General features: G+C 50.8%; 1 protein-coding gene across 1 annotated transcript in view; it reads left to right on the top strand.

The window, feature by feature from the left end:
- RGL2 (ral guanine nucleotide dissociation stimulator like 2) overlaps positions 1 to 23642 on the top strand; it is a gene marked incomplete at its 5' end in the record, with an annotated part of 29193 nt that overhangs the window by 2845 nt on the left and 2706 nt on the right. Inside the window, 11 exons of the mRNA XM_081319225.1 lie at positions 240 to 522; positions 1386 to 1601; positions 1691 to 1794; positions 3123 to 3207; positions 13080 to 13163; positions 13237 to 13311; positions 14101 to 14136; positions 14248 to 14369; positions 14481 to 14573; positions 14664 to 14793; positions 23193 to 23411. Coding sequence (XP_081175351.1) covers positions 240 to 522; positions 1386 to 1601; positions 1691 to 1794; positions 3123 to 3207; positions 13080 to 13163; positions 13237 to 13311; positions 14101 to 14136; positions 14248 to 14369; positions 14481 to 14573; positions 14664 to 14793; positions 23193 to 23411 — 1447 coding nt within the window. The remainder of the gene's footprint in view (positions 1 to 239; positions 523 to 1385; positions 1602 to 1690; positions 1795 to 3122; positions 3208 to 13079; positions 13164 to 13236; positions 13312 to 14100; positions 14137 to 14247; positions 14370 to 14480; positions 14574 to 14663; positions 14794 to 23192; positions 23412 to 23642) is intronic.

Here is a 23642-nt window from a genome sequence, read left to right as displayed (position 1 = left end):
TCACCCCCCCTCAGCAGGTTTGGGTGGTCTTTGCACCCCTCGTCTGGGGCGCAAAGCTGGGGTGGACCAAGAGCACCCACCAGCTGTTTGTCTGGAGGCTGTGCAGAGCCTCCAGCATCGGGAGCAGTCAATCCCAGAATATCTGGCTCAGCAAGATCATCCCTCCTGGGGGAGTTGGCCCCATTGCTCGCACCTGGGGTGGGGGGTCCAGGCCTGATCGCTCCTCTGTTCCCCCCCAGAGCCTTGGCCGCCCTGCTCTGCTCCTGGCTGGACAGCTACCCCCAGGACTTCGTGGGGCTGGAGCCCCTGCTGCGGGAACAGCTGGTCATCTGGCTGCACTGGGCCTGGGGAAACCGGCCGGGGCCCGAGAAGAGCCTGCCGGACCCCCCGAGCTGGAAAGAGCCCCCCGCCGCCCAGCACGGAGAAGGGGAGGGCCCCGCCCAAGACGGGGACCCCGACCCCCACTACATCTTGGGATTGCAGGCCGAAGACGTGGCTGCACACCTCACGGCGCAGGATGCGGTGAGTCGGGGGGGGACAGGGGCTGGGAGGGGACTTTGCCTGCACCCCCTCCCCCATTCCAGCTGTGGCCCCTCCCCGTGCTGGTGGGGGCTCTGCCTGCAAAATCCTCCCCCCCATTCCAGCTGTGGCCCCTTCCCATGCTGGCCGGCTCACCTGGCACAGTGTTAAGGAGGCGGGTGATTTGGGGGTGCGCCCTGCCAGCCAGCAGTGGCTTATGTGGGGGGGGTTCAGCCCCCCCATCTGGCTGAGCTGCTCCCCCCCTTTATTTTTCTCTGTGGAAGAGCAGAAAGTATTTTTTTTCCTGCAGAGCTAGTAGCGCCACCTGGTGGCTGCGTGCCTCCATTGCAGGCTTCCCAGAAGCCTCCTTTTGGCCTGCCATTTTTTTCGTACCGTTTTCTCCTCCTCCTCACTGTCGCTCATTTCTACTTATTTACTTATTTCTTGCCCCTCTCGCTTCAAGGCAACTTATTTTTGTGTGTGTGTGCGTGCGTGTGTGTGTGCGTGCATGTGTGTGTGTTGGCACTATGCCTGTTGCCCCAGCGGAGTCTTCGTGGGGTGCTTGCTGGTCAAAAAAGTCAAGATGGCGGCCACAGTGGTGGGATGGAAGAGCTTCGCTGTTTCAAAAGAGGGGGGGTCCCTGGGTCCACCTCTACTGACCCTTGCTAGCTCTCCGGCCGTTAGCGTCGGCCGTGTTTTTTCGGGCGTATTTGTTTCCTCCACGTGGACTAGGATCTTGGTTAGATGAAATCGAAGGCTACGATAGACTTCGTTCGCCTTTGCAGGTCCTGCTGTGTCTGTTTCGGGGTGGGGAGGGACACGACGGGCCCCTGGTGACCCCCGTCTCTGGCCGTTTCCCCTGGCAGGACCTCTTCTTGCGCCTGGTGCCCCACGAGTGCCTGGGCTCTGCCTGGTCTCAGCGGGACAAGAAGGGCCACCAGGGGGCCTGCCCCACCGTCCGGGCCACCGTGGCCCAGTTCAACCTCGTGGCCAACGCCGTCATCTTCTCCTGCCTGTGGGACACGGGGCTGCGGGCCGCCCAGCGAGCGCGGCTGCTGGAGAAGTGGATCTGCGTGGCCGAGGTGGGTCCCGATCCTGCCCTCCCCGGGACGGTTTGGGGATCGGGACCCCGAACTCTACCCACCCCTCTCTCTCTCTCCGCCCCCCCCAGGAGTGTCTCCTTCTGCGCAATTTCTCCTCGCTCTACGCCGTGGTCTCCGCCCTGCAGTCCACACCTCTGCACCGGCTGAAGAGGACCTGGGAGGAGACCTCCAGGTGGGTGAGAAGGGGGTCGGGGAGGGGCTGCCCCTCGCTGCCCTGCCCCGGGCCTGTAGGATGCGGGGGGGGGGGAAGAGGCCCTGCCCCTTTGCAACAATTAACCAGTGGAACAACCTGCCTCCAGAAGCTGTGAACGGCCCAACACTGGAGGTTTTTAAGTAGAGACTGTACAGCCACTTGCCTGAAACGGTCTAGGGTTTCCTACCTGAGCAGGGGGTTGGACTAGATGACCTCCAAGGTCCCTTCCGGCTAATAAAGAGTAGGACTAGGGGTGACGTGGTAGCAGTGCTCCAATATCTCAGGGGCTGGCCCAAAGAAGAGGGAGCCAAGCTCTTCTCCAAATCGCCCGAAGGCAGGACAAGAAGCAACGGATGGAAACTAATCAAGGAGAGAAGCAACCTGGAACTAAGGAGGAATTTCCTGATAGTGCAAACAATTAACCAATTAACCAATTAATCATCATCATCATCATTATCATTATAGGGCTGGGGGAGGTCACCACTGGAAGGGCCCCGGCCAAAATGGAGATGTGGCGTGGGGGAAAGAGGAGATCCCCCCCAACTAGAAAGGGGTGCTGCTTGTTACGTGTAATCCCCCCCTTGAAGTTGCTTTAGAGGTGCCGCAGCACAGGTTCCCCTTGACTTACTACCAAGTTACAACAGCCCTGGAGAAAAACAACAAAACAAAACAAACCCCGACCGATGGCTGTTTTTTGTACTTGCCTCCCCGGGGTCAGGCCATCAGGGTCCAGGCGCCTGTCCAACTGGCCTGCGTTTACGACGGTCGCAGCCTCCCGGCGGTCACGTGACCTCAAATTGGGACCTTCCCAGCCGGCTTCCGACAGTCAAAGTCGTCGGGGGGGGGGGGATTCGCTTTATGACCCCGTGACCCACTGAACTGCAGGGAGAACACCTGACAGTGGTGAACAGGTCGTAAAACGGAGCACAACTCGCCTAACGACTGGCTGGTTTAGCCAGCTGTAGCCGTAAGTCGAGGAATACCCGGAATGCGAAACCCGCTTGTATACCAGGAAAGGTGCTTTGATTGACAGCCGTGAAAAGGCTGGGCCTAAATGTCCCCCCACGAATTCGAACACGGGACCCCTGGGAAGCAGGTGCCATCCCAGGAAGGCCCAGATCCTCTGCCTCCGAGAGCCGCAGTGGAGGATGGGATCTGTGTCCCCGGAACGCCCCCCCATTTTAGACCCGGATGTTCCCGTCGGACCCGGCTGGTCCACCTCATCTCAGGATGGGGGGAGGGGTTTGAGGGGGTGGTGGTCCTCCTCCCCCCCCTCAAAGAAATCAGGCTTCTCCTCTGCTTGGCAGGGACTCCTCCCGTTGCTACGAGGAGCTCAGCGCCCTTTGCTCGGAGCAGGATAACTACAGCCAAAGCCGCCAGCTCCTCTTCCAGGTAAGCCCCCCCCCGTGGCTCTCCCTTCCCTGCCCCCTCCCCGGCCTGTGAGTTGGGGGTGCGATTGCTGCCCGGGGAGGGACGGGCTGGAGATGCAGATTCCCACCCCCACCCCCCTCCACCCAGGAATTTCAGCAAGGGAATGTCTACGGCGGTTCCCCCGTCGCCCAGTCCGCGGTTTTCCGAAAGGTGCTTTTGCAAAAGAGGCCGCTGGACTTTTGCAAAAGCACCTTTGAAGAGATTTCGCTTCTCACCCAAGGAGCTTCCTCGGCTCTGTCTTGCCTGGTGGGGAGTGGAAAGATTTATACTCCTTGCAGACAGCTGGTCATTTGCCTTCTTTTAGAGCAGGGGTCTTCAAACTTGGCCCTTTGATGACTTGTGGACTTCAACTCCCAGAATTCCTCAGCCAGGGGAGTCCTGAGCTCAGGGTTCAACTGGGGAGTCCTGAGTGCTTGGCTGTTTGCTTGCAAGGTGTTTTTGTCATCCGATTAGGTGACGTCATTGGTGCGAGTGGGTGTGTGGCGTCTGCTTCCCATTTATAAAGCGTAGCTCGGCAGGACACTGTCAGTGGGAGCGTGACTTTCTCCTTGGCCGTTCCTTATACAGGCAGTGCTCAACTTGCGACAGTTCATTGAGTGACCGTCCAAAGTTACAACAGCACTGAAAAAGACCGTTTCTCACAGTTACGGGCTTTGGAACAGCCCCGGGATCACCTGATCGAAATTCAGACACCTGACAACCGGTTCATATTTACGACGGTCTATGTGTCCCAAGGTCACGTGATCTCCTGTTGTGACCTTCCGACAAGGGAAGTCCACTTCCTGTGTTGTTTTATGGTTGATGGTTTGTCTGGTGTTAACGCACGTTTATCTGTGTGTTGCCGATGGAAGAGAATCTCTGGGGCTAAGGACTGCACTACGGAGTCCTTGGTGCTCTCTGAGTTTGATTGTTTGCTTGCGGACATTGTGTTACCGCACTAGGTCACACCTTCGGTGCTAGTGAGTGTGGGGTTTGCATTCTGTTTTCATACGACAGGTGTCAGTCTTGTTGGGAGTGTGGTTTTGTCCTCTGTAAGTCCTTCATTGCCGCATTGTTTTCTGCTTGGTTGTTTGTCTTGGGTCAATCCCTGCTTATCCGGGCGTTGGCTGATGGCAAGGAGAAATCCTAGCTCCTTTTTTCCCATCCGTGTGGGTCTTTTTGTTTCCAAGGAATTTTGTAACAAATTAACAACTCAACCCCACCAGAGAGACTTCATAAGAACATTATTCGGACAAGCACAAACACACGGCGGCAACCAAGAACACAAATACAAAAATGAAACGGACCGCCGTTTTCCAGCAAAAGGGCTACGCGCACACCTTTATCAAAAGGTGCCTGGCTATTCAACACCCCTACGAAACAACCGCCGCATGAGCTATGAAAAGAGTAACGTTGCCGTACGTTGAAAATATCCTGGAAACAAAAAAGACGGCTGCAACGGCATGGCATCATCATAACACATAAAGCAAATAAAACCCATTAAATAATTCAAAAAACATCCAGCAGCCCGAGGAAAAAACGGGAGCCATCTACAACGTACAGTGCAAGGATGGGAACAGCCACTGTGTAGGACAGGAGTGTCAAACTCACAAACGTCATGTGACGTGTCGCGACGTTTTCCCATTGCCGGCAAAGGGGTGGGCACGGTTTTGGTGTGATGCATCTGGCCCGTAGGCTGGCAGTTTGACACCCCTTATGTAGGACAAACAGGCAGAAGACCTGCAAGTGTGTGTATCCATTTTTTAATTTAATTTTAATCCCATTTATATCCCGCCCTTCTCCGAAGACTCAGGGCGGCTTACAATTTAAAGCACAAATCAATGTGCTTAGCAATAGCCTTCATTCTATGTATATGCCTGCTTATTAGAGCTTTCCCCCCCCCAAGCGGCATTATTACAAAGTCAGCTTAATTGCCCCCAACAATCTGGGTCCTCATTTTACCTACCTCGGAAGGATGGAAGGCTGAGTCAACCTTGAGCCTGGTGGGACTCGAACCTGCACTAATTGCAGGCAGCTGGTGTTACCTTAAGGAGGCATTAGCCCACTACTCCACCAAGGCTCAATAAAGGCCTGAACATGAGCATCAAGTGGCAATCAAAAGACACAATGAAAACTCCTCAATCTCTTAGCCTGTGGACAGACCTGACCATATAGAATAATAACTCTTTTAAAAAAATTTTTATTGATTTTTTAGTTTTACATTTATTTATTTATTTTATTTATTTATTTTATTGGATTTATATACCGCCCTTTCCCGAAGGACTCAGGGCGGTTTACAGGGTATTTAAAACAAAGATCGATACAAAAGTTAAAAACAATAAAAAAAAAGATTAAATCAATCCCTAAAAAAAATAAAAACCCCAATTAAAATTCTCAGCCTGGGACAGAAAGCTCGAAGAGCCAGGTCTTCAGGTCCCGGCGAAATGAGCGAAGGTCGGGGGCAGTCCTAAGCTCCACGGGCAGCTGGTTCCAGAGGGCAGGCGCACCCACTGAGAAGGCCCTCCCCCTTGGTGTTATCCGCCGGCACTCTTTTACTGGCGGCACCCTGAGAAGACCCTCCCTGTGGGAGCGCACTGGATGAAGGGAACTTGATGCTGGCATATTTCAATATTTGAAAAGCAATGTGGCGGCTGAGTTGGTCAATAATTCAATAACATACAAATATCCTTAGTACAAATCTCAAACTATTACATTAAATGTTTCCTCTCTTTTCCCATTGGTATTTACCATCTCATATTTAAATTAATAAGGGACGCGGTGGCTCAGTGGGTTAGGATGCTGAGCTTGTCGATCAGAAGATCGGCAATTTGGCAGGTCGAATCCCGGGTGCCACGTAACAGAGTGAGCGCCTGTTATTCATCCCAGCTTCTGCCAACCTAGCAGTTCGGAAGTATGTAAAAGTGCAAGTAGAAAAATAGGGACCACTACGGTGGGAAGGTACCAGCGTTCTGTGCGCCTTTGGCGTCTAGTCATGCCGGCCACATGACCACGGAGACGTCCTTGGACAAGCGCTGGCTCTTCAGCTTTGAAACAGAGATGAGCACCGGCCCCTAGAGTCAGAAACGACTAGCATGCATGTGCGGGGGAACCTTTACCTTTACTTAAATTAATACCGTTCTAATTATATCAATTAAATAAAAGATAACTTGCTTACGTTTATCAATAATTTTTAGTTTATATATATCCTAGCTGTTTTAACATTCAATCTTTTTAGACAGTCAATGACCTGACGTGTTTTTCCCAATATTTAATTTTCCATTAATATTTAAACTTAACGTTTAATATTTATAATTTCCAAATTTTAAACGACCCCAATTCCCTTTATCACAATTCATCACAGATCTAACGTTCAGGATACACCTCTTATCTATTTGAATTCTCAACATCTACATCAACTAATTAATGATACAATATAATATTCAGAATAAGAATAATAAATTTATAGCCACTTCGAATGTACACCAATCGGCGTCCGTCAAAATGAAATTTTGTTGCATGCAGCTCTCAGAAAGATCACCACCACCCCAGTGTACACTGCATAAATATGACAAAAATAAATCAGTAAATACAGAATTGTGCATATACCCGCGCACACACGCATTTATAGGCATCCTAGAACAAGCTAAATCTAAAAAACGCAGGGAATTCCTGCAAGGTTGGCATTCCGACAAATTGGCCCCCAACAGTCGCACGGAGATAAAACGTGTTCGCTCGCCATTCAGAAGAGACAGCAGGAAAGCTAAATACCCAAAATAAAAATAAAAATAAAATAAAAATACCCCCAAAAAAGATCCCTTCCAAACAGCCAACGCCCAGATAAACAGGGATTAACACCAGACAAACGACCAAGCAGGAAACAATTGGCCTAACCAAGAAAGGTAGGTTAGTCGCTTCTGTGAGATGGTTGCTATAGAAATTTTATAAACAAATAAATCAATTCCCATGGAGAAAAACCTCAGCTGCTTGGCTAAATTCCTGTAGGTGACGTGTGAATGAAGGCTCGGTCATCCAGGCCAAAATATCTCAAAAGTCTAAATCTGGGCGACTGGACCAAAGTTCGTTAAACCGAGAAGCATTTTGTTACCCATCCGAGGAATTTCTTCAGTCAAAATTGATATTTTTGGGGGGTTAGGCAAAGAGTCAGAGAGTCTTGGAATTGACTGCAGGGGTTTCTCCCCCAAACTGAAACGCAATAATAATAATAATAATAAGAAGAAGAAGAAGAAGAAGAAAAAGAAAAAGAAAAAGAAAAAGAAAAAGAAAAAGAAAAAGAAAAAGAAAAAGAAAAAAAAGAAAAAGAAAAAGAAAAAGAAAAAGAAGAAGAAGAAGAAGAAGAAGAAGAAGAAGAAGAAGAAGAAAAAGAAGAAGAAAGAGAGGAAAAGAAAAAGAAAGAAAAAGAAAAAGAAGAAAGAAGAAAGAAAAAGAAAAAGAAGAAGAAAAAGAAAAAGAAGAAGAAGAAGAAGAAGAAGAAGAAGAAGAAGAAGAAGAAGAAGAAGAAGAAGAAGTTGGAAGGGACCTTGGAGGTCATCTAGTCCAACCCCTTGCTAAGGCAGGAAACCCTATACCAGACATGTCAAACACAAGGCCCAGGGGCCAGATCCGGCCCGCGAAGTGGTTTCATGCGGCCCGCGAAGCCATCGTGGAAACAGTGAGGGAACGGCCCCCACTGCCTTGGCCCTGGCCCAGAGACCCTCCTTCTGCCAGAGACCCTCAGATCTGTCCCACTCCTGCCCAGGCCCCCATAGGTACCCTTGATGTGAACGATGTGGAGCTGGCCACGCCCACCCAGTGGGCCATACGCACTCTAGCCACGCCCACCCAGTAGGCCACGCCCACCCTGGCCATACCCACCCGGCCCCTTGAGGGCAACCACAATGCTGATGCGGCCCTCAATGAAATTGAGTTTGACATCCCTGTTCTAGAGTTTCGACATCTTTTTTACATCGTGGTGACCAAAACTGGATGCAGTATTCCAGGTGTGGCCTTACCAAAGCATTGTAAAGTGGTATTAGTACTTCACGTGATCTTGTTTCTATCCCTCTGTTAATGCAGCCTAGCACTGTGTTGGCTTTTTTGGTAGCTGCAGCACACTGCTGGCTCATAGATAAAGGAAATATGTAAATCGACTCTCGTGAGTCTCCATTTCCATGTTGCCTACGGTAACTTGCCCTAACAGTTGTGGTGTTTTCTCCGTGGGGATTGATTTGTTTGTTTATAAAATTAGTTAATTGTTTATAAAATGAAACACAAAAAAGACGTTGAGAGTTCAGGAAAAAATTCAGAGAAGAGCAACCGAGAGGATCCAAGGCCTGTCAAGGTATGGCATGTCCCACACGATTGCAGATGTAGCATCTTGGCATCCTTGGAACGTAGGTCCTTCCACGGAAGGGACGCCTCGCTGGAGCTCTTGATGCAGGTGGTTCCCTTAAATGTGACGCGGCTTGCATAAGTGCCTCTTCTTCGGCTAAAATTCTGCATACATGATCCACTGTGCGTTGAGCAATAGGCACTTGATTGATCTTGGAAATAGCATCTTTCCACTCATGATTCAAAGAATTGATGATAATGCTGATCATTTGAAAGTCATCAATAGGATAGCCTCTTTCACCCAGTTCTTTTCTTATTCCTTTCATTTTAGTTAAGTGTTCTCCAATATGCTCACCAGGTTTTAATCTGGAACCATGGAACTCGGAGAAAAGCAAACATGTAGACTCAATGGACGTAGGCCGATAACATGTCTCTAACTGAGTCCAAATTTGTTGGGCAGTTGCATCTTGTGAAAACGTGAGCTGCAATTCAGTGTCCATTGACATCAATAATGTTGTGCATGCTCTATTATCCAAGTCCCATATGTCAGGAGTCCATGGCTGGGCAGGAGGATTAAACACCATCATGTGAGTACCCTCTCTGCGTAGCAAAAGTCCAACCTCACTGACCCATGCCCTGTAATTCTGTCCTGACTTCTTTGATTTTGAGTCACCAGCCAGTGGTACAATAGAAGGTGTTTGATGAGGAATATACAATTGAGGTACTGGCTGTGCAGGTTGTGCAATCCGACCATAACCTGCAGGGGGCACCAGTGGCGTATGTGCCTGTGCCTGGACATGCGGCAGTTGCATTGAAGCTGCCGGTAGTATCGGTGCTGGCTGTGACTGTCTTTGAGCTGCTATTCCACCCTGGCCAGCAGGAGGCGCTGGCGCTGGGGCTGGTGTAGTAGCATAACCTGCAGATAACACTGGCCTTCACATATAAGAACCCGGTGGCAATTGCATGTGGGTTAAATATGGCTGTGTTCTGCCAGGTAGAGGGACTTGCATAGAAGCAATATTAACAGGAGAGCAATAGTAACAGGAACCCTAGCACCATCATGGGCTGGAGCCTCAGATAACAGCAGAAATCTTGTATCTCTGAGCAAAGATTCCTGCATGGACAGTTGCGAGAGTGAGAGCTCCAATTCATGTCTTAATGCAGCTTCACCAGTAGATGGTGCTATAACGTTTGCTTCAGGCATCACTGTGGCTCTGTATGGCCTTTGGGACAGCCCATAATCATGTGACATAGGAGCCTCCGGTTCCCATTCGTCTGGCATGACACTCAATGATGGGCGTGACTTTGGCTTTGGGAAAGAAGGAGGCAATATGGCTTCTTCTTATGGGTGTGGCAATATGGCCGGTTCTTGCTCATAATTCCTCTCATATTGCTGAACCATTGACACATATTCCTTTGCCTGCTGCAAACGCTTTTCAAATACCCCAATTTGTTCACAGTAGCCTTGCATAGCCCTATCTCGCATAGTTTGTTTGGGGCTTGAAGGAGCAGAAGGAATTTTCTTTGGCTGAACTTTAGGTTTCGCTCCAAGCCTTTGAAATTCATCTTGAGCCCCTGGAGTGTGAACATTTTCAAAAGCAGCTGCCAGGGAGCTTGGAAAAGTAGAAAAAGGAGTGACTGACCTTGCATCGTGGACAGGAGCAGGTGCGTCTTCTCCAAGGCGTGTGGCTGAAGCGATCGGAGTTCTTAAAGTTGAAGGGAGATGCCCCACAGACAGACTCCTTTTCAGCCGTGGCTTCCTTCCTGACATGTTTCAGCAGTTAATCACCGCTGCCTCGCTAGCACTAACTAACTGATAACAGCCGCAGAAACATGCATCTCTAAAACATAAATCAAACCATCCTCTGCTACCAAAATGTCAAGGTATAAATCACCTTTGTAGAGGGCAAAGGACCATGCTTCAGAGGGTGCATGATGTGCATGAAGGAGGGTAATAAAAAAAACACGCATAATCTTACTAAATACCTTTTAATTACAAAAATATAAAAAACTAAATATATATTATAAAGAGAGCTAGCTGACTACATCCTAACGTAACAGACAGTAACAGCAAAGGTGAAAGACAATAAAGAAAAAAACTGTGAGAACTTTTTCTAGACATGCGCACTAAACAGACTGAAACCATAACATAACTAGTCATATGGGATTTACTATGGTTACCAGATAAGTTATCACAACAGGTGCAGAGAGCAGGGGAAATGTACAGTTAGAAATGAACTTTTCTGACGAACAAAAAAAAAGTGCAGTGACATGGAGGCTTAAACATACGGAGAAGGACTGCAGGACTTGGGCTTGGCCAGTCTAAAGAAAAGAAGAAACGGGAGAGACGATAGCAGATTTCCAGTATTTGAGGGGCTGCCACAAGGAAGAAGAGGGGGGGCAGGTTGTTCACCAAAACACCAGAGCGAAGGAGGAGAAACAACGGTTGGAAACTGACCAAAGAGAAAAGCAACCTGGAATTAAGGAGAAATTTCCTGACGGTGAGGACGATCAACCGGTGGAACAGAAGTTGCCTCCAGAATTTGTGGGCACTCCGTAACTGGAGATTTGAAAGAAGAGGCTGGACGGTCACTTGTCTGAGACGGTATAGGTTCTGCTGCTTGAGCAGAGGGCTGGACTAGAAGACCTCCAAGGTCCCTTCCAGCCCCTATTCTATTCTATTCTATTCTATTCTATTCTATTCTATTCTATTCTATTCTATTCTATTCTATTCTATTCTATTCTATTCTATTCTATTCTATTCTATTCTATTCTATTCTATTCTATTCCTATTCTATTCTATTCTATTCTATTCTATTCTATTCTATTCTTTCATTCCTTCTATTCCATTCCATTCCATTCTATATTCTGTTCTATTTTCTACGCTGTGCTATGCTATCCTATCTTCTGTCCTGTCCTGTCCTGTTCTGTTCTATTCTACCCATTTCACCACAGTGACTAACCTAACCTTGGCTTGGGGGTTGTTTCCTGCTTGGTTGTTTGTCTGGCGTTTAATAAACTCTGATCCAGTTCCCAGGATTTCATCCTGTGTCAGCGGCTTTCAACCTTCTGGGCATCAGGGAGCTGGTTCCGTGGAAAGAGGGTGTTTCCACAGACCGGTGTGTGTGTGTGTGTGTGTGTTTGTTTGTGTTGATTTTGGGTGTTGCCTGCATCTCACAGAGGGTCCCTTCGCTTGTTTACAGAGACTGGTTTCTGCACGTGCCCCAGACCAGTGGGGGTCCACGGCCCCCAGGGGTCGGGGACCTCTGCTGTACGTAGCAGGCAACAGAGCCCATTCGTGCCGCTACCGGTGCGACCCCTTGCATAAAGAAACAGCCGGGCTCAGCGCCCCAAATCTGCATCTCTTTGGGGTGAAGAGTGGGGTGTAGGGGGGGGAAGGAGGATAGAGAGAGCAGCTTTGCGGGGGGGCTGTTGTGTTTGTGCGCATTTGGCTAAACGGGGCTTTGAAGCCTGTGTTTAGGGCCAGGGGTAGCCACCTTGGCTCTTTTATGACTCGTGGACTTCAACTCCCAGAATTCCTGAGCCAGCCATGCTGAGGGGAAAGGGAGAGGTTTCCAAACTGAGCCATGCCGGCTCAGGAATTCTGGGAGTTGAAGTCCACGAGTCATAAAAGAGCCAAGGTTGCCTACCCCTGGCCTAGGGCTAGGCCGCTTTATGACTCGTGGACTTCGACTCCCAGAATTCCTGAGCCAGCCATGCTGAGGGGAATGGGAGAGGTTTCCAAACTGAGCCATGCTGGCTCAGGAATTCTGGGAGTTGAAGTCCACGAGTCATAAAAGAGCCAAGGTTGCCTACCCCAGGCCTAGGCCGCTTTATGACTGGTGGACTTCAACTCCCAGAATTCCTGAGCCAGCCAGGCTGAGGGAAAAGGGAGAGGTTTCCAAGCTGAGCCATGCTGGCTCAGGAATTCTGGGAGTTGAAGTCCACGAGCCATAAAAGAGCCAAGGTTGCCTACCCCTGGTTTAGGCGATAGATAATATAACCTTTACTGACATTTTTTTTACTCTGGGCACACCAGCCCATGTTGACAGTGGAATTCTGCTGCCTGCTCTCCAAAGTGTGCACACACATAACACACACACTAAGCATGCCATATACAACACGTATGCTACGTACGTACCGAGACTCTTACGGATAAATCATATATAAATATGAATCTGTCTCCGTCTTGATGCCCGTTTTCTGGAAGAAAGGAAAATATCCTCCTAGCTTGACGGATTGTGCGAGCCCCTTCCCAGCCCCAGTCCCTGACACGGGTGCCTCCCGCCCTCCTTGGATTCCAACTCCCATCATTCCCGGTTGCATTCTAGCAGGGGGTGACGGGTCCCAGGCCCTCAAGGCTGGGCTGGATGGCGGGACGTAAGCTGGACGTTTGCCGTGCCCCCCCTCCCCATTTCAGTGCTGCATTACAGGGGCTCCTGTGGGTTTTCGGGGGCCGCCGGGGGCTCCTCCCTCCCTCCCTCTCCTGTCCCCCCCCAGCTCTTTCCCTTTTGTGCCACCCCCAGGAAGGCGGCCCTGGAGCGGCGGTGGGAGGGGCCGAGCTGCCCCAGCGGAGGCATCAGCGGAGGCTGCAGGAGCAGCGCCCAACGGTAAAGGGGGGGGCTGGTATTGGGGAGGGGGCGGGGTGGCTGAGTTGTCCTCAACCTGGGGGTGTCTCTGCAGGGCGTGATCCCCTACCTGGGCACCTTCCTGAAGGACCTGGTGATGTTGGATGCAGCCACCCCCACCCGTTTGCAGGTCAGAGCCAGCCAGGGTCTTTGGGGCTCCCCACCCCCAGCAAGGGGGGGGGGCTTTGGGGGTTGAGGGAGGGGTTTGCAGCCCGGGGAGGGAGGGCATCAGCAGCACAGCTGGCACACCTGTTGGGCGCCCGAAGCATGAGGGTTGCCTTGTGGACCTAAGCCAAACATGGCAAGCCTAGATATGTGTGTGTGTGTGTGTGTGTGTCTGCAGCGTTGCATCAGCCTGCCAGACCCCCGCCCCCCCACCTTGGACGGTGCTGTGGATTATGGGAGAAGAGGAGGGCCGGTTGGAAGGTCTTTGGGACCCCCCCCTCCTTTTGGGCTTCAGTGTCTCTCCCTTGTTTTTTGAACAGCTCTGTGGAGACGGCAGTTCAACCGGGGAAGAGTTAACTTTGGGTGGAAAGCAAGCGACAGGCAGAGTTTGCACTGGGGGGCGGGGGGAATTCCAGAGGAAGATGTGTGTGTGTGTGTGGGGGGGGACATTTGCCAGTCAGACACCTCAGGGGTCCTCAAATTGTGTTGTCTTTCTGACACAATTGTAGCTTCACCCAACTGGCCCATTTGCTACCCAGCCTAGATCTGTGTGTGTGTGTGTGTGTGTGTGTGTGTTGTGCAGGTGGTGGGGCTCAGCTGACTGGTTCAGCTCCCTGGTGAGTGGGGGGCAGGCAGTGACCTGTGGGCCTCCCAGCCTTTCTCCGAAATGGGTGGGGGGAGTGTGCATGTGTGTGTGTCGGGGTGTCGGGCTGGGTCTGGGGTCTGACTGAGCCCCCCTCGCTTCCCTCTGCAGACCAGCGGCTACATCAACTTCGAGAAGCACCGCAAGGTAAGGTGCCCAGGCGGGTGGAGTAGTAGTAGTAGGGGACCCCCTTTGCCCCCTCCCACCAGAAGGACTCCCCCTCCGATCCCCTCTCCTCTCCTCCTTCCTTCCCGGCAGGAGTTTGAGACCCTCACCCGTCTGCGCCTCCTGCAGGCCAAGTGCCGCAACTACGCCCTGGCCCCCGACTGGACCCTCCAACGATGGTTGCGGAGCCTGCCCCCCCTCAGCGAGGACCAGAGGTGGGTGCGGGGGGTCTCTGGAAGGGGGAAGGGGCTGGGCCTAGCGTCACCCCCGCTGCCTGTCCATCTCCCCCTTTCTGATTCACACCCTCGTCTTCTCCCCTCTTCCAGTTACCAGCTCTCCTGCGCCATTGAGGCCCCCACCGAGGGAGGGGCCCCCACCAAGCCCACCAAGCCCAGCCTGGTGATCACACGCTGCACAGAGTAAGGACCGGGAGGGGGAGGGTCTCTGGGGGGGTCTCTGCCCCCACCCCCACCCCGTTTCCCGCTGACCCCCGTTGTTTCCTTTTGCAGCTTGATCACCTCGCTGGGAGTGAGTGCCCCCCTGCCCTGGGACAGAGCTGGCTCCCCCCACATCTCGCCCGGCCTGCTGGACCCGTCGGCTGCCTCCCCCACCGCCCTGGGGCCCCCCCAGCCGGTCCAGGTGAGACTCGGGACTGCCCCCCCTTCCACTCTGCTCCTTCTGTGGGGAGGCCTAGGGATGCCCCCTCCAAAGGCCTCAAGAGTCAGGTGTGGCTGATCCAACTTGCTCCCCAATTTAATTTAATTTAATTTTAATTTAATTTATTGAGATTTTTATACCGCCCTTCTCCCAAAGGGACTCAGGGCGGTTCACAGGGCATAAATATAAACACCAATACAAACATTAAAAAATAATTAAATTAATGCCCAAGTTAAAACCAGAATACTAAAACAAACCAATAAAAAACCCAAGTACCCCCATCAGGCCAGACCCGCTAGTTCAAATAAATGGGTCTTCAACCCGCGACGGAAGGATCGGAGGTCTGATGCCATCCGGAGCTCGACCGGCAGTTGATTCCATAACGCCGGAGCACCCACAGAGAAGGACCTCCCCCTGGGGGCCACCAGTCAACATTCCTTGACAGGAGGCACCCTGAGGAGGCCCTCTCTGTGGGCGCGCACAGGGCGGAGGGGAGTCGACGCCGGCAGCAGGTGGTCCTCGAGGTATCGCGGACCCATGCCATGTAGGGACTTAAAGATCATAACCAAAACCTTGAACCTTACCCGGAAGACAACTGGCAACCAATGCAGCTCACGGAGCAAAGGTGTAACATGGGAGTACCGGGAAACTCCCAAGACAACTCTCGCGGCCGCGTTCTGTACCAGTTGGAGCCTCCGAGTAGTCTTCAAGGGAAGTCCCATGTAGAGAGCGTTACAGTAGTCTAGGCGAGAGGTCACGAGCGCATGAGTGACCGTACACAAGGCCTCCCGACCCAGATAGGGCCGCAACTGGCGCACCAGGCGAACCTGGGCAAAAGCCCCCCTAGTCACGGCCACTATGTGATCCTCCAAAGTGAGTCGTGAATCTAGGAGGACTCCCAAGTTGCGAGCCCTATCCACAGGGGGTAAAAGCTCACCCCCCATAGAAAGAGGTGGAACATCCCAGGTGTCTTGGGAAGCCGGAATGTACAGCCACTCAGTCTTGTCAGGGTTGAGTTGAAGTCTGTTCCTCCCCATCCAGACCCGAACCGCCTCCAGGCAACGGGACATCACAGCGAGGGCATCACTGGGGTGGTTTGGGGTCGAAATAAAAAGTTGGGTATCATCAGCATATTGATGATACCCAACTCCAAAACCACGAATGATCTCACCCAGCGGCTTCATATAGATGTTGAACAGGAGAGGCGAGAGGACCGACCCCTGAGGAACTCCACAAGCGAGAGTCCTAGGGGTCGACCTCTGCCCCCCTGCCAACACCGACTGCGAGCGTCCCAGGAGATAGGAGGAGAACCACTGAAAAACCGTGCCTCCCACTCCCAATCCCCTGAGACGCTGCAGCAGGATACCATGGTCGATGGTATCAAAAGCCGCCGAGAGGTCTAATAGGACTAGGACAGAGGAATACCCCCTATCCCGAGCCCTCCAGAGATCATTCACCAGAGCGACCAATGCCGTCTCCGTGCTGTGCCCGGGCCTGAAACCCGATTGGTAAGGGTCCAGATAATCCGCTTCATCCAGGACCAGAGGGAGCTGATGCGCCACCACACTCTCAACAACCTTCGCAAGAAAGCGAAGGTTGGAGACTGGACGGAAGTTGTTCAATACAGCTGGGTCCAAGGCAGGCTTCTTGAGGAGAGGTCTCACCACCGCCTCCTTCAAGACGGTGGGGAAATAACCCTCACTCAAAGAAGCAGATATAACCGCCTGGAGCCAGCCTCGTGTCCTCTCCCTAGCTGCGTAAACCAGCCAAGAAGGGCACGGGTCCAATAAGCATGTGGTGGAACTCAGCTTCCCCATAATCCTGTCCACTTCATCAGGGGTCACAGAATCGAACTCCTCCCAGATAACATTGACAAGACCGCCCGTGTCCTGATCGTCAGACTCTGCCCAGCTGGAGTCCAAACCGGTCCGAATCCGAGCGATTTTATCCGACAGATGTTGACCAAACTCCTCGGCACGACCCTGCAAGGGATCCTCCCTCACCTCCTGATTAAGAAGGGAGCGAGTCACCCTAAACAAGGCGGCCGGGCGATTGTCTGCGGACGCGATGAGGGTGGAGAAGTAATTACACCTCACCTCACCTCCCCAAGTTTCTAGTCCTCAGTATTATCTCAAAGCACAGTCACAAAGAGGGCGGGGTTCTTCCTCTCGTGGGGTCTCTTGTTTGGGCTCCAAGATATGACGGGCTTCGAAGAGCCCCCTCCCCAGGGCTTTGTGACACACACACATACACACACAGACACACTCACACATGAAATGGAAGGAAGTCTGAAGGGACAAAAAAGGGTCCTTTGGGGGCCACTTCTCTCCTTCCATGAGGCACCCTTGGGGGAGGCGGTGAAGATCGGAACAGAGCTTCTGCCTCGCAGAATAACAGAGCCGGAAGGGACCTCCAAGGTCTTCTAGTCCAGCCCCCTGATTAAACAGGAAACCCTATTTCCCTCGGTCCCCCTTTGGGGCTTAGGGACACCCAAATCCTGAAACGGGGGAGGAGGGGGCAAAAGGGAGGAGGGTGGGACTTGGTCTCCTCTCCCAAGAAATGCCAAAATCTCCTTTCCCTCAACGGCCACCGGTGGCCGGATTTGAATCCAGACCCCACCCCCAGCTCCTTTGACTGCAGCCTCTGGGACGCTCCACGCTCTGTGCCTCCAGCTAAGCCTTGGTGTGTGTGTGTGTGTGTGTGCCTCCAGGGGGGGAATATCTTCCTGACCCAAAGGAGACAGGAGGAAGAGGAAGAGAGGAGGAGGAAGAAGAGGAAGGAAGAGAAAGAAAAGAGGAGGAGGAGGACAAAGCAGGAAGGAAGAGGAAGGGAAGAGGAGGAATATTCTGGATCAAGCTGATGTATTGTGATTGATCCCCTTGTTAAGACCTCTGCGCTTGGTCTGTATAAGCAGATGCTATCACTGTTAGCCCCTTTCCAGATAGCAGAACTCATGGAAACACCTTTTATCATCTAGAAATACCTTTATTTGTATGCAGAGTAGATTACAGCAGATGAGGTGCATTAAGATATTTGGATGGTATTCCCAAGGTCAAAAGGCGGTAATGACTCACAGCATCTGCATGTGTGTCTGCCGGTTATGGAGGAGCACATGTGTCTGCCGGTTATGAAAGAGGAGAGTCTCCAGGGAGAAAGAAGTAGGAAATCCGTTCCAGAAAAGGGGAGGGGAGAGGAGAGGAAATACATCATAGGGTAGGAGGTCTGGCTGCCCACAATAGCATATTGTAATTTCCCCAAAACAGCCACGTGGTGGCAGTACACTCCCCATCTGGTATTTCATAATACCACCATATAAAATCATATAAAGTCATATAGTTATTCAAATGCAAATACACGTTTGTAGTTTGCTTGTTGTCATAAAACACCTGAGAGATATAAGAAATAAACCTGAGATATATAAGACATAAAAACCTGAGAGATATAAGGAATAAAAACTTGAGAAATATAAGAAATAAACATGCATACATATTAGAACAATAGGCCTCAAATAGTCATTATAGGCCTCAAATACTGTAGTCTAGATAAAGTTCAAATAACTTTTCTTCTTGGAGTCAGGATCCAACCAGGAAAGGCGACGAATTCAGTCTTCAAGGGGCAAAGGCAAGACAAGTTCTGCGATGGTCTGATGAAAGTTTTTGGTGCCTTTCGATTCTTGAGCTTGATGGTCCTTAAACAGAACAAGGTCTCTAACTTGGAGATTGGGGTGAAGATGAGACCTTTGTGACTGGAGCGTGACTTTGTTGCTCCCCGCCATGTTGCTCCCCGCCATGATTTGAAGCAGGGTTGGATACAGGTGGTTGCTGTGGATTGCCTAGAAGTGGAGCAGGATGCATAGCTGTAGCGTGTTTGTCACTATCGCATTCTGTGCACTTGACAAAGGCTTTACAATTTTTAGCAAAATGATCATATGAAGCACAGCACCTGTAGCATATTCCAAGTTTTTGAAGAACCTCTTTCCGCTCTTGTACAGTCATTGCTCTAAGCTGATGACATTTTCTAAGAGGGTGAGGTTTTTTGTGAATAGGACACTGACGATTAGGATCTTCGTCCCCACCACCTAAATCACTCCATTGAGGAGGAGATGGTACAGGATGTGAGATGCCACCACCTGAATCACTCCATTGAGGAGGAGATGATACAGGAGGTGAGATGTCCATTTTTCTTGTAGACACAGCTCCACGTGAGTCTCTGTGTTGAGCTGCTTTGTTAACATACCTTGATGATGATGATGGAGCAGGCACACTGGGTTCACCGTAGTTGAAGCTGGGATCATTTCTTCTCCAGGCTTGTTGGCTGATGAAAATATGCAAAAATATGAGAAGAGGGGGGAAAGAAACACCATAGTGTTCTTTGTAGTCTGAGCCTTGCCGTGTCCATTCCTCCTGCAGGCCGTATGGCAGTTTTGACACCCCTGGATTGACACCGTGGGAGGAATCCAGGTAGCTCAGACCAGATAGACGTGGGTCTGTTTTTGCCAATTCTATTTCCATGAGGAGATCACTTAGTCTTTGAAGCTTGTAATTGTCTTTGTTGCCTATCTTCGGAAAGTTTTGTAGTCTTTCGAATAAGGCATTCTCTAATGCAGACATGTCAAACACAAGGCCCGGGGGCCAAATCCGGCCCGCGAAGTGGTTTCATGTGGCCCGTGAAGCCATCCTGGAAACAGTGAGGGAACGGCCCCCACTGTCTTGGCCCTGGCCCAGAGACCCTCCTTCTGCCAGAGACCCTCAGATCTGTCCCACTCCTGCCCAGGCCCCCATAGGCACCCTTGATGCAAATGATGTAGATCTGGCCATGCCCACCCAGTAGGCCATACGCACTCTAGCCATGCCCACCCAGTAGGCCATGCCCACCCTGGCCATACCCACCCAGCCCCCTGAGGGCAACCGCAATGTTGATGCAGCCCTCAATGAAATTGAGTTTGACACCCCTGCTCTAATGCTTCTGGGCTTCCGTAGGTTTGTTCAAGTCTTGCCCACACAGCAGCAAGACCCGCGTCTGGGGAGTTAACATGTACTCTTTCTCAGTCCTTGAACACGATTTGCAGATTCTGGGTCCAGCCACTTTATGAGTAGATCAAGTTCCTCCCTGGTGTTGAAGTTGAGATCAGCAATAGCAGCTTTGAAGGTTGCTTTCCAGGATCTGTAGGTCTCTGGACGGTCATTAAACTTTGAGAGGCTAGAGTTGAGGAGCTCTCGGCGGATCATGTATCTGGCATGGTCTGAACGGTCTGACCCCTCACACCTTGATGCCAAAGAAACTCGTGAGACCCCTTGGGTGTGAAAGTTCTCTGGTGAATAAGGGGGATGTGTACCAGGATAGAATGATGTTGCGAGAGCATTCAGCTGCGGTGTAGTCCCTAAGGCTTGTGCTGGCTGTTGATTCAACCGTTGTCCATTGCTGGAAGTTACGTTGTCATTGGCAAGAGGTGATGCAGTTTGAAGTGTTGGCGCACCTGTGTTGTGGCATTGAAGAGGTGTAGGCTTTTGCAGGCTTGGGGTCTGTGTGCTGTTCATAGGAAGTACAGTTGACGCACCTGCGTTGTAGTATTGAGGAGGTGCAGGCTTTTGCAGGTGTGGGGCTTCTGTGCTTTTCGTTGGAAGCACAGTTGACGCACCTGCGTTGTAGTGCTGAGGAGGTGCAGGCTTTTGCAGGCGTGGGGCTTCTGTGCTGTTCGTAGGAAGCACAAAAGATGCACTGGGGTTGTGGTGTTGAAGGGTTGCAGGCCTTTGCAGTTTTGGGGTCTCTGTGTGGTGAGTCAGGACAGCATTGTTCGTAGGAAGTAGAGAAGATGGCTCTGCATCGTTGCAAACATTGTTTTAGCACATATTGACTGGTGCGTTCCATTTGGATCTTCCACTTCTATTGGAAGAATCTGGATCAGTGCTTTCCTGCATCGCCTGTTCATAGACCCTTAGCTTTGCTATGGCGGCTGCTTTTTCCCTTTCCTTTCGCAGAATCTTCATTTGGGATTCCACCTCTGCTTCCTTTTTGGCAAAGGAAAGAAGCACGTTCTTTTCTTCTACAAGCGCATGGGCCTCTACCAACTTGTCATGTATCGTTGAAGCCCTGGAGCGAGAGGACCTAGCAGAGCGTACTGTGACTTTAGTTGATGTGGATCTATGAGATCTGGTCTCCTGCAGTTCAGCAATATGGATTTCTGCCTTATTCTTAGCATCTTGCACTAGGAGATCTCTTTGCTGGTTTAGTTCATCAACTGCCATGGCTAGGACAGATAAAGAAACTTCCTAGGTATTTTTAACTAATTCGGTGAACTTCGCTCTTTGACCACCAGGGGACGCCTTCTGCGTGGTTAGAGACTTCAGGGAAGTTCACCCTTTGGCCACTAGGGGGCACTCTACATGTGCTTGGGGACAAGCCTTTTATTTGCTGAGCAGCCACCAAGGTGCTGCTTGCGTAAGTGGGTACTTCAGCGAAGTTCACCCTTTGACCACTAGAGGTCGCTGTTTGGAAGCAAACCTGTTATTTGCAGATCAGCCACTGGGGAGTGCGCTGTTCTGCATGAGCAAATACAAGCCTGTTATTGCCCCTAGCCTTCACTTGGACACAAGGTCAGCCAAATTGTTTCTTCTTAGGACCACAAGTTGTAAGCCGGTCTGGAACTCTTAAGGAACTGCCTGTCCGTATTAAGAGTGCCAACCGTAGGCTGTAAACTGTGCCATTGACGAAGGTTAATTTGCTCCTTGTTCCTTTGTTTAGAGTTAGTGGGACTGGGTAGGATTGCTTTGCTTTAGGCCTTCAGTTACAGGTAACTTAACTGTAGGCTTGCTGAATAATCTCCCTTCTGGAGATTCAAAACATATATTTTAGGATTGTTAGCTAAATCACTTGTTTTTTCATATAAAGATACTTTCATGGCTTATCATGTGTGACTCAATATCTTTCTCTGTCTATACAAGCTTCACATGCAGTTTACATTTGCAGACAGTACAAGCCTTTCAGTTTGGCCACCAGAGGTCGTTGCCTGCTTAACATAAATCCAAGCTTACTGTTTACCTTCTGCATTCCAAGGGTAGGGACCTCTTTCACTCATCAGTAAACCAGGGACTTGGTTACCAAGGCAATTAATTGTTTTATGGCCCTTTTATGGCTGCTCTCAGAAGTATATTAAACAAAGGGAGTTTAGCAAGACTGGCAGACTTTTCTCCCTTTTTTGAGTAAAATTCAGCTCTGAACACAAATTGGGTTTGCAACATAGGATATCTCTGATCTTCCCAGTCAAATTTGGGTGAAAGGCAGTTTGGAAAAGAAAGACAAGGAAATTTTGATCTTGCATTTGATTTCACAAGGTTTGAAGATTACAAACAAACAGTCTGTCTTTACAATTAGGAACATTTGTAAAATGCAAAGTAGATCTGAGCAGAAACCCATTTGCATTTCAAAGTCTCTCCAAATTACTTTAAGACGCTGGCTAGAAATTCGATGGCAAAAGAGGCAGTAAGATTTTAACATGCCTTTTGGCTGGTCTCCTCAGGAAGACAGGAAGAGACAACAGTTCACAGAAGCACAAATCCTACAAGCACGACTCTGCCTCTTGCAGACTCAGCTGGAGAATGGCAAATTAAATCATCTCCTTTTTTATTGCAGGCAGGCACTATTTCTTAACGCCTTTTGACTATTCTGGATCAAGCTGATGTATTGTGATTGATCCCCTTTTTAAGACCTCTGCGCTTGGTCTGTATAAGCAGATGCTATCACTGTTAGCCCCTTTCCAGATAGCAGAACTCGTGGAAACACCTTTTATCATCTAGAAATACCTTTATTTGCATGCAGAGTAGATTACAGCAATGAGGTGCGTTAAGATGATATTTGGATGGTATTCCCATGGTCAAAAGGCGGTAATGACTCACAGCATCTGCACATGTGTCTGCCGGTTATAGAGGAGGAGAGTCTCCAAGGAGAAAGAAGGAGGAAGTCCGTCTCAGAAAAGGGGAGGGGAGATGAAATACATCATAGGGTAGGAGGTCTGGCTGCCCACATTAGCATATTGTAATTTCCCCAAAACAGCCACGTGGTGGCAGCACAAGGAGGAAGGAGGGGGGAAGATAAGACCATGGAGCAGGAGGAAGGAAGGAGAAGGAAGGAAGAGGAGATGGAGGAGGATGATAAAGGAGGAAGGAGGTCCCCAACACGGATGGACGGGTGAACATGCATGTAACATGGGTCCCCAGGGCCAGTCTCTTGCCCGGGACACCGGCCCCCTTTTTCTAGGCAGGAGGGCAGACACGGCTTCCCCGCTGAATCTCTGTGGCCGGGAGCCCGCGGGGCCCTTCCCTCAAACCCAGTGCCGGTGCCTGCTGCCTTCCCAGCCTCACCTCCGCTCCCTCTCCACCCCACAGGGCAAGTGGCCCTCTGTCTCAGCCCTGGACACCCCCGGGGATGGCCTGGCCCCCCTCCCCGCTGCGGGGGGCACCTTTGTCAAGGGCCACCGGCGCTCTGCCTCCTGCGGCTCAGTCTTCCCCAAGGCCCCCGACCCAGGGGGTGCTTCCCCCTCCGACTGCTGCATCATCCGGGTCAGCATGGCGCTGCAGAACGGCACCCTCTACAAGAGCATCCTGGTGAGTGCGGCCGGGGGGGTGGGGAACTTGGTCAGGAGACCCCCCCTCTCCACCCCTGGACTGGGTTGAAAGTGGGAGAAGGGCTGGAGCCCAGCTCGAGAGATGAGGCATCTTTTTAAGAGTGCTGTGAGGGGTGTGTGTATGGATTCTGCTAATTAAACCTATTGGCTTTTGAACGACGACGTAAAAAAGAGGTTGAGTAGAAATTTATGTGAAACATATAAAGGACGG

Source organism: Vipera berus (genome assembly GCF_964194415.1).
Source record: "Vipera berus genome assembly, chromosome: 2".
NCBI lineage: Eukaryota > Metazoa > Chordata > Lepidosauria > Squamata > Viperidae > Vipera > Vipera berus.
Note: the sequence above shows the minus strand (reverse complement) of the source record. Positions and strands in the feature narration are given on the sequence as shown.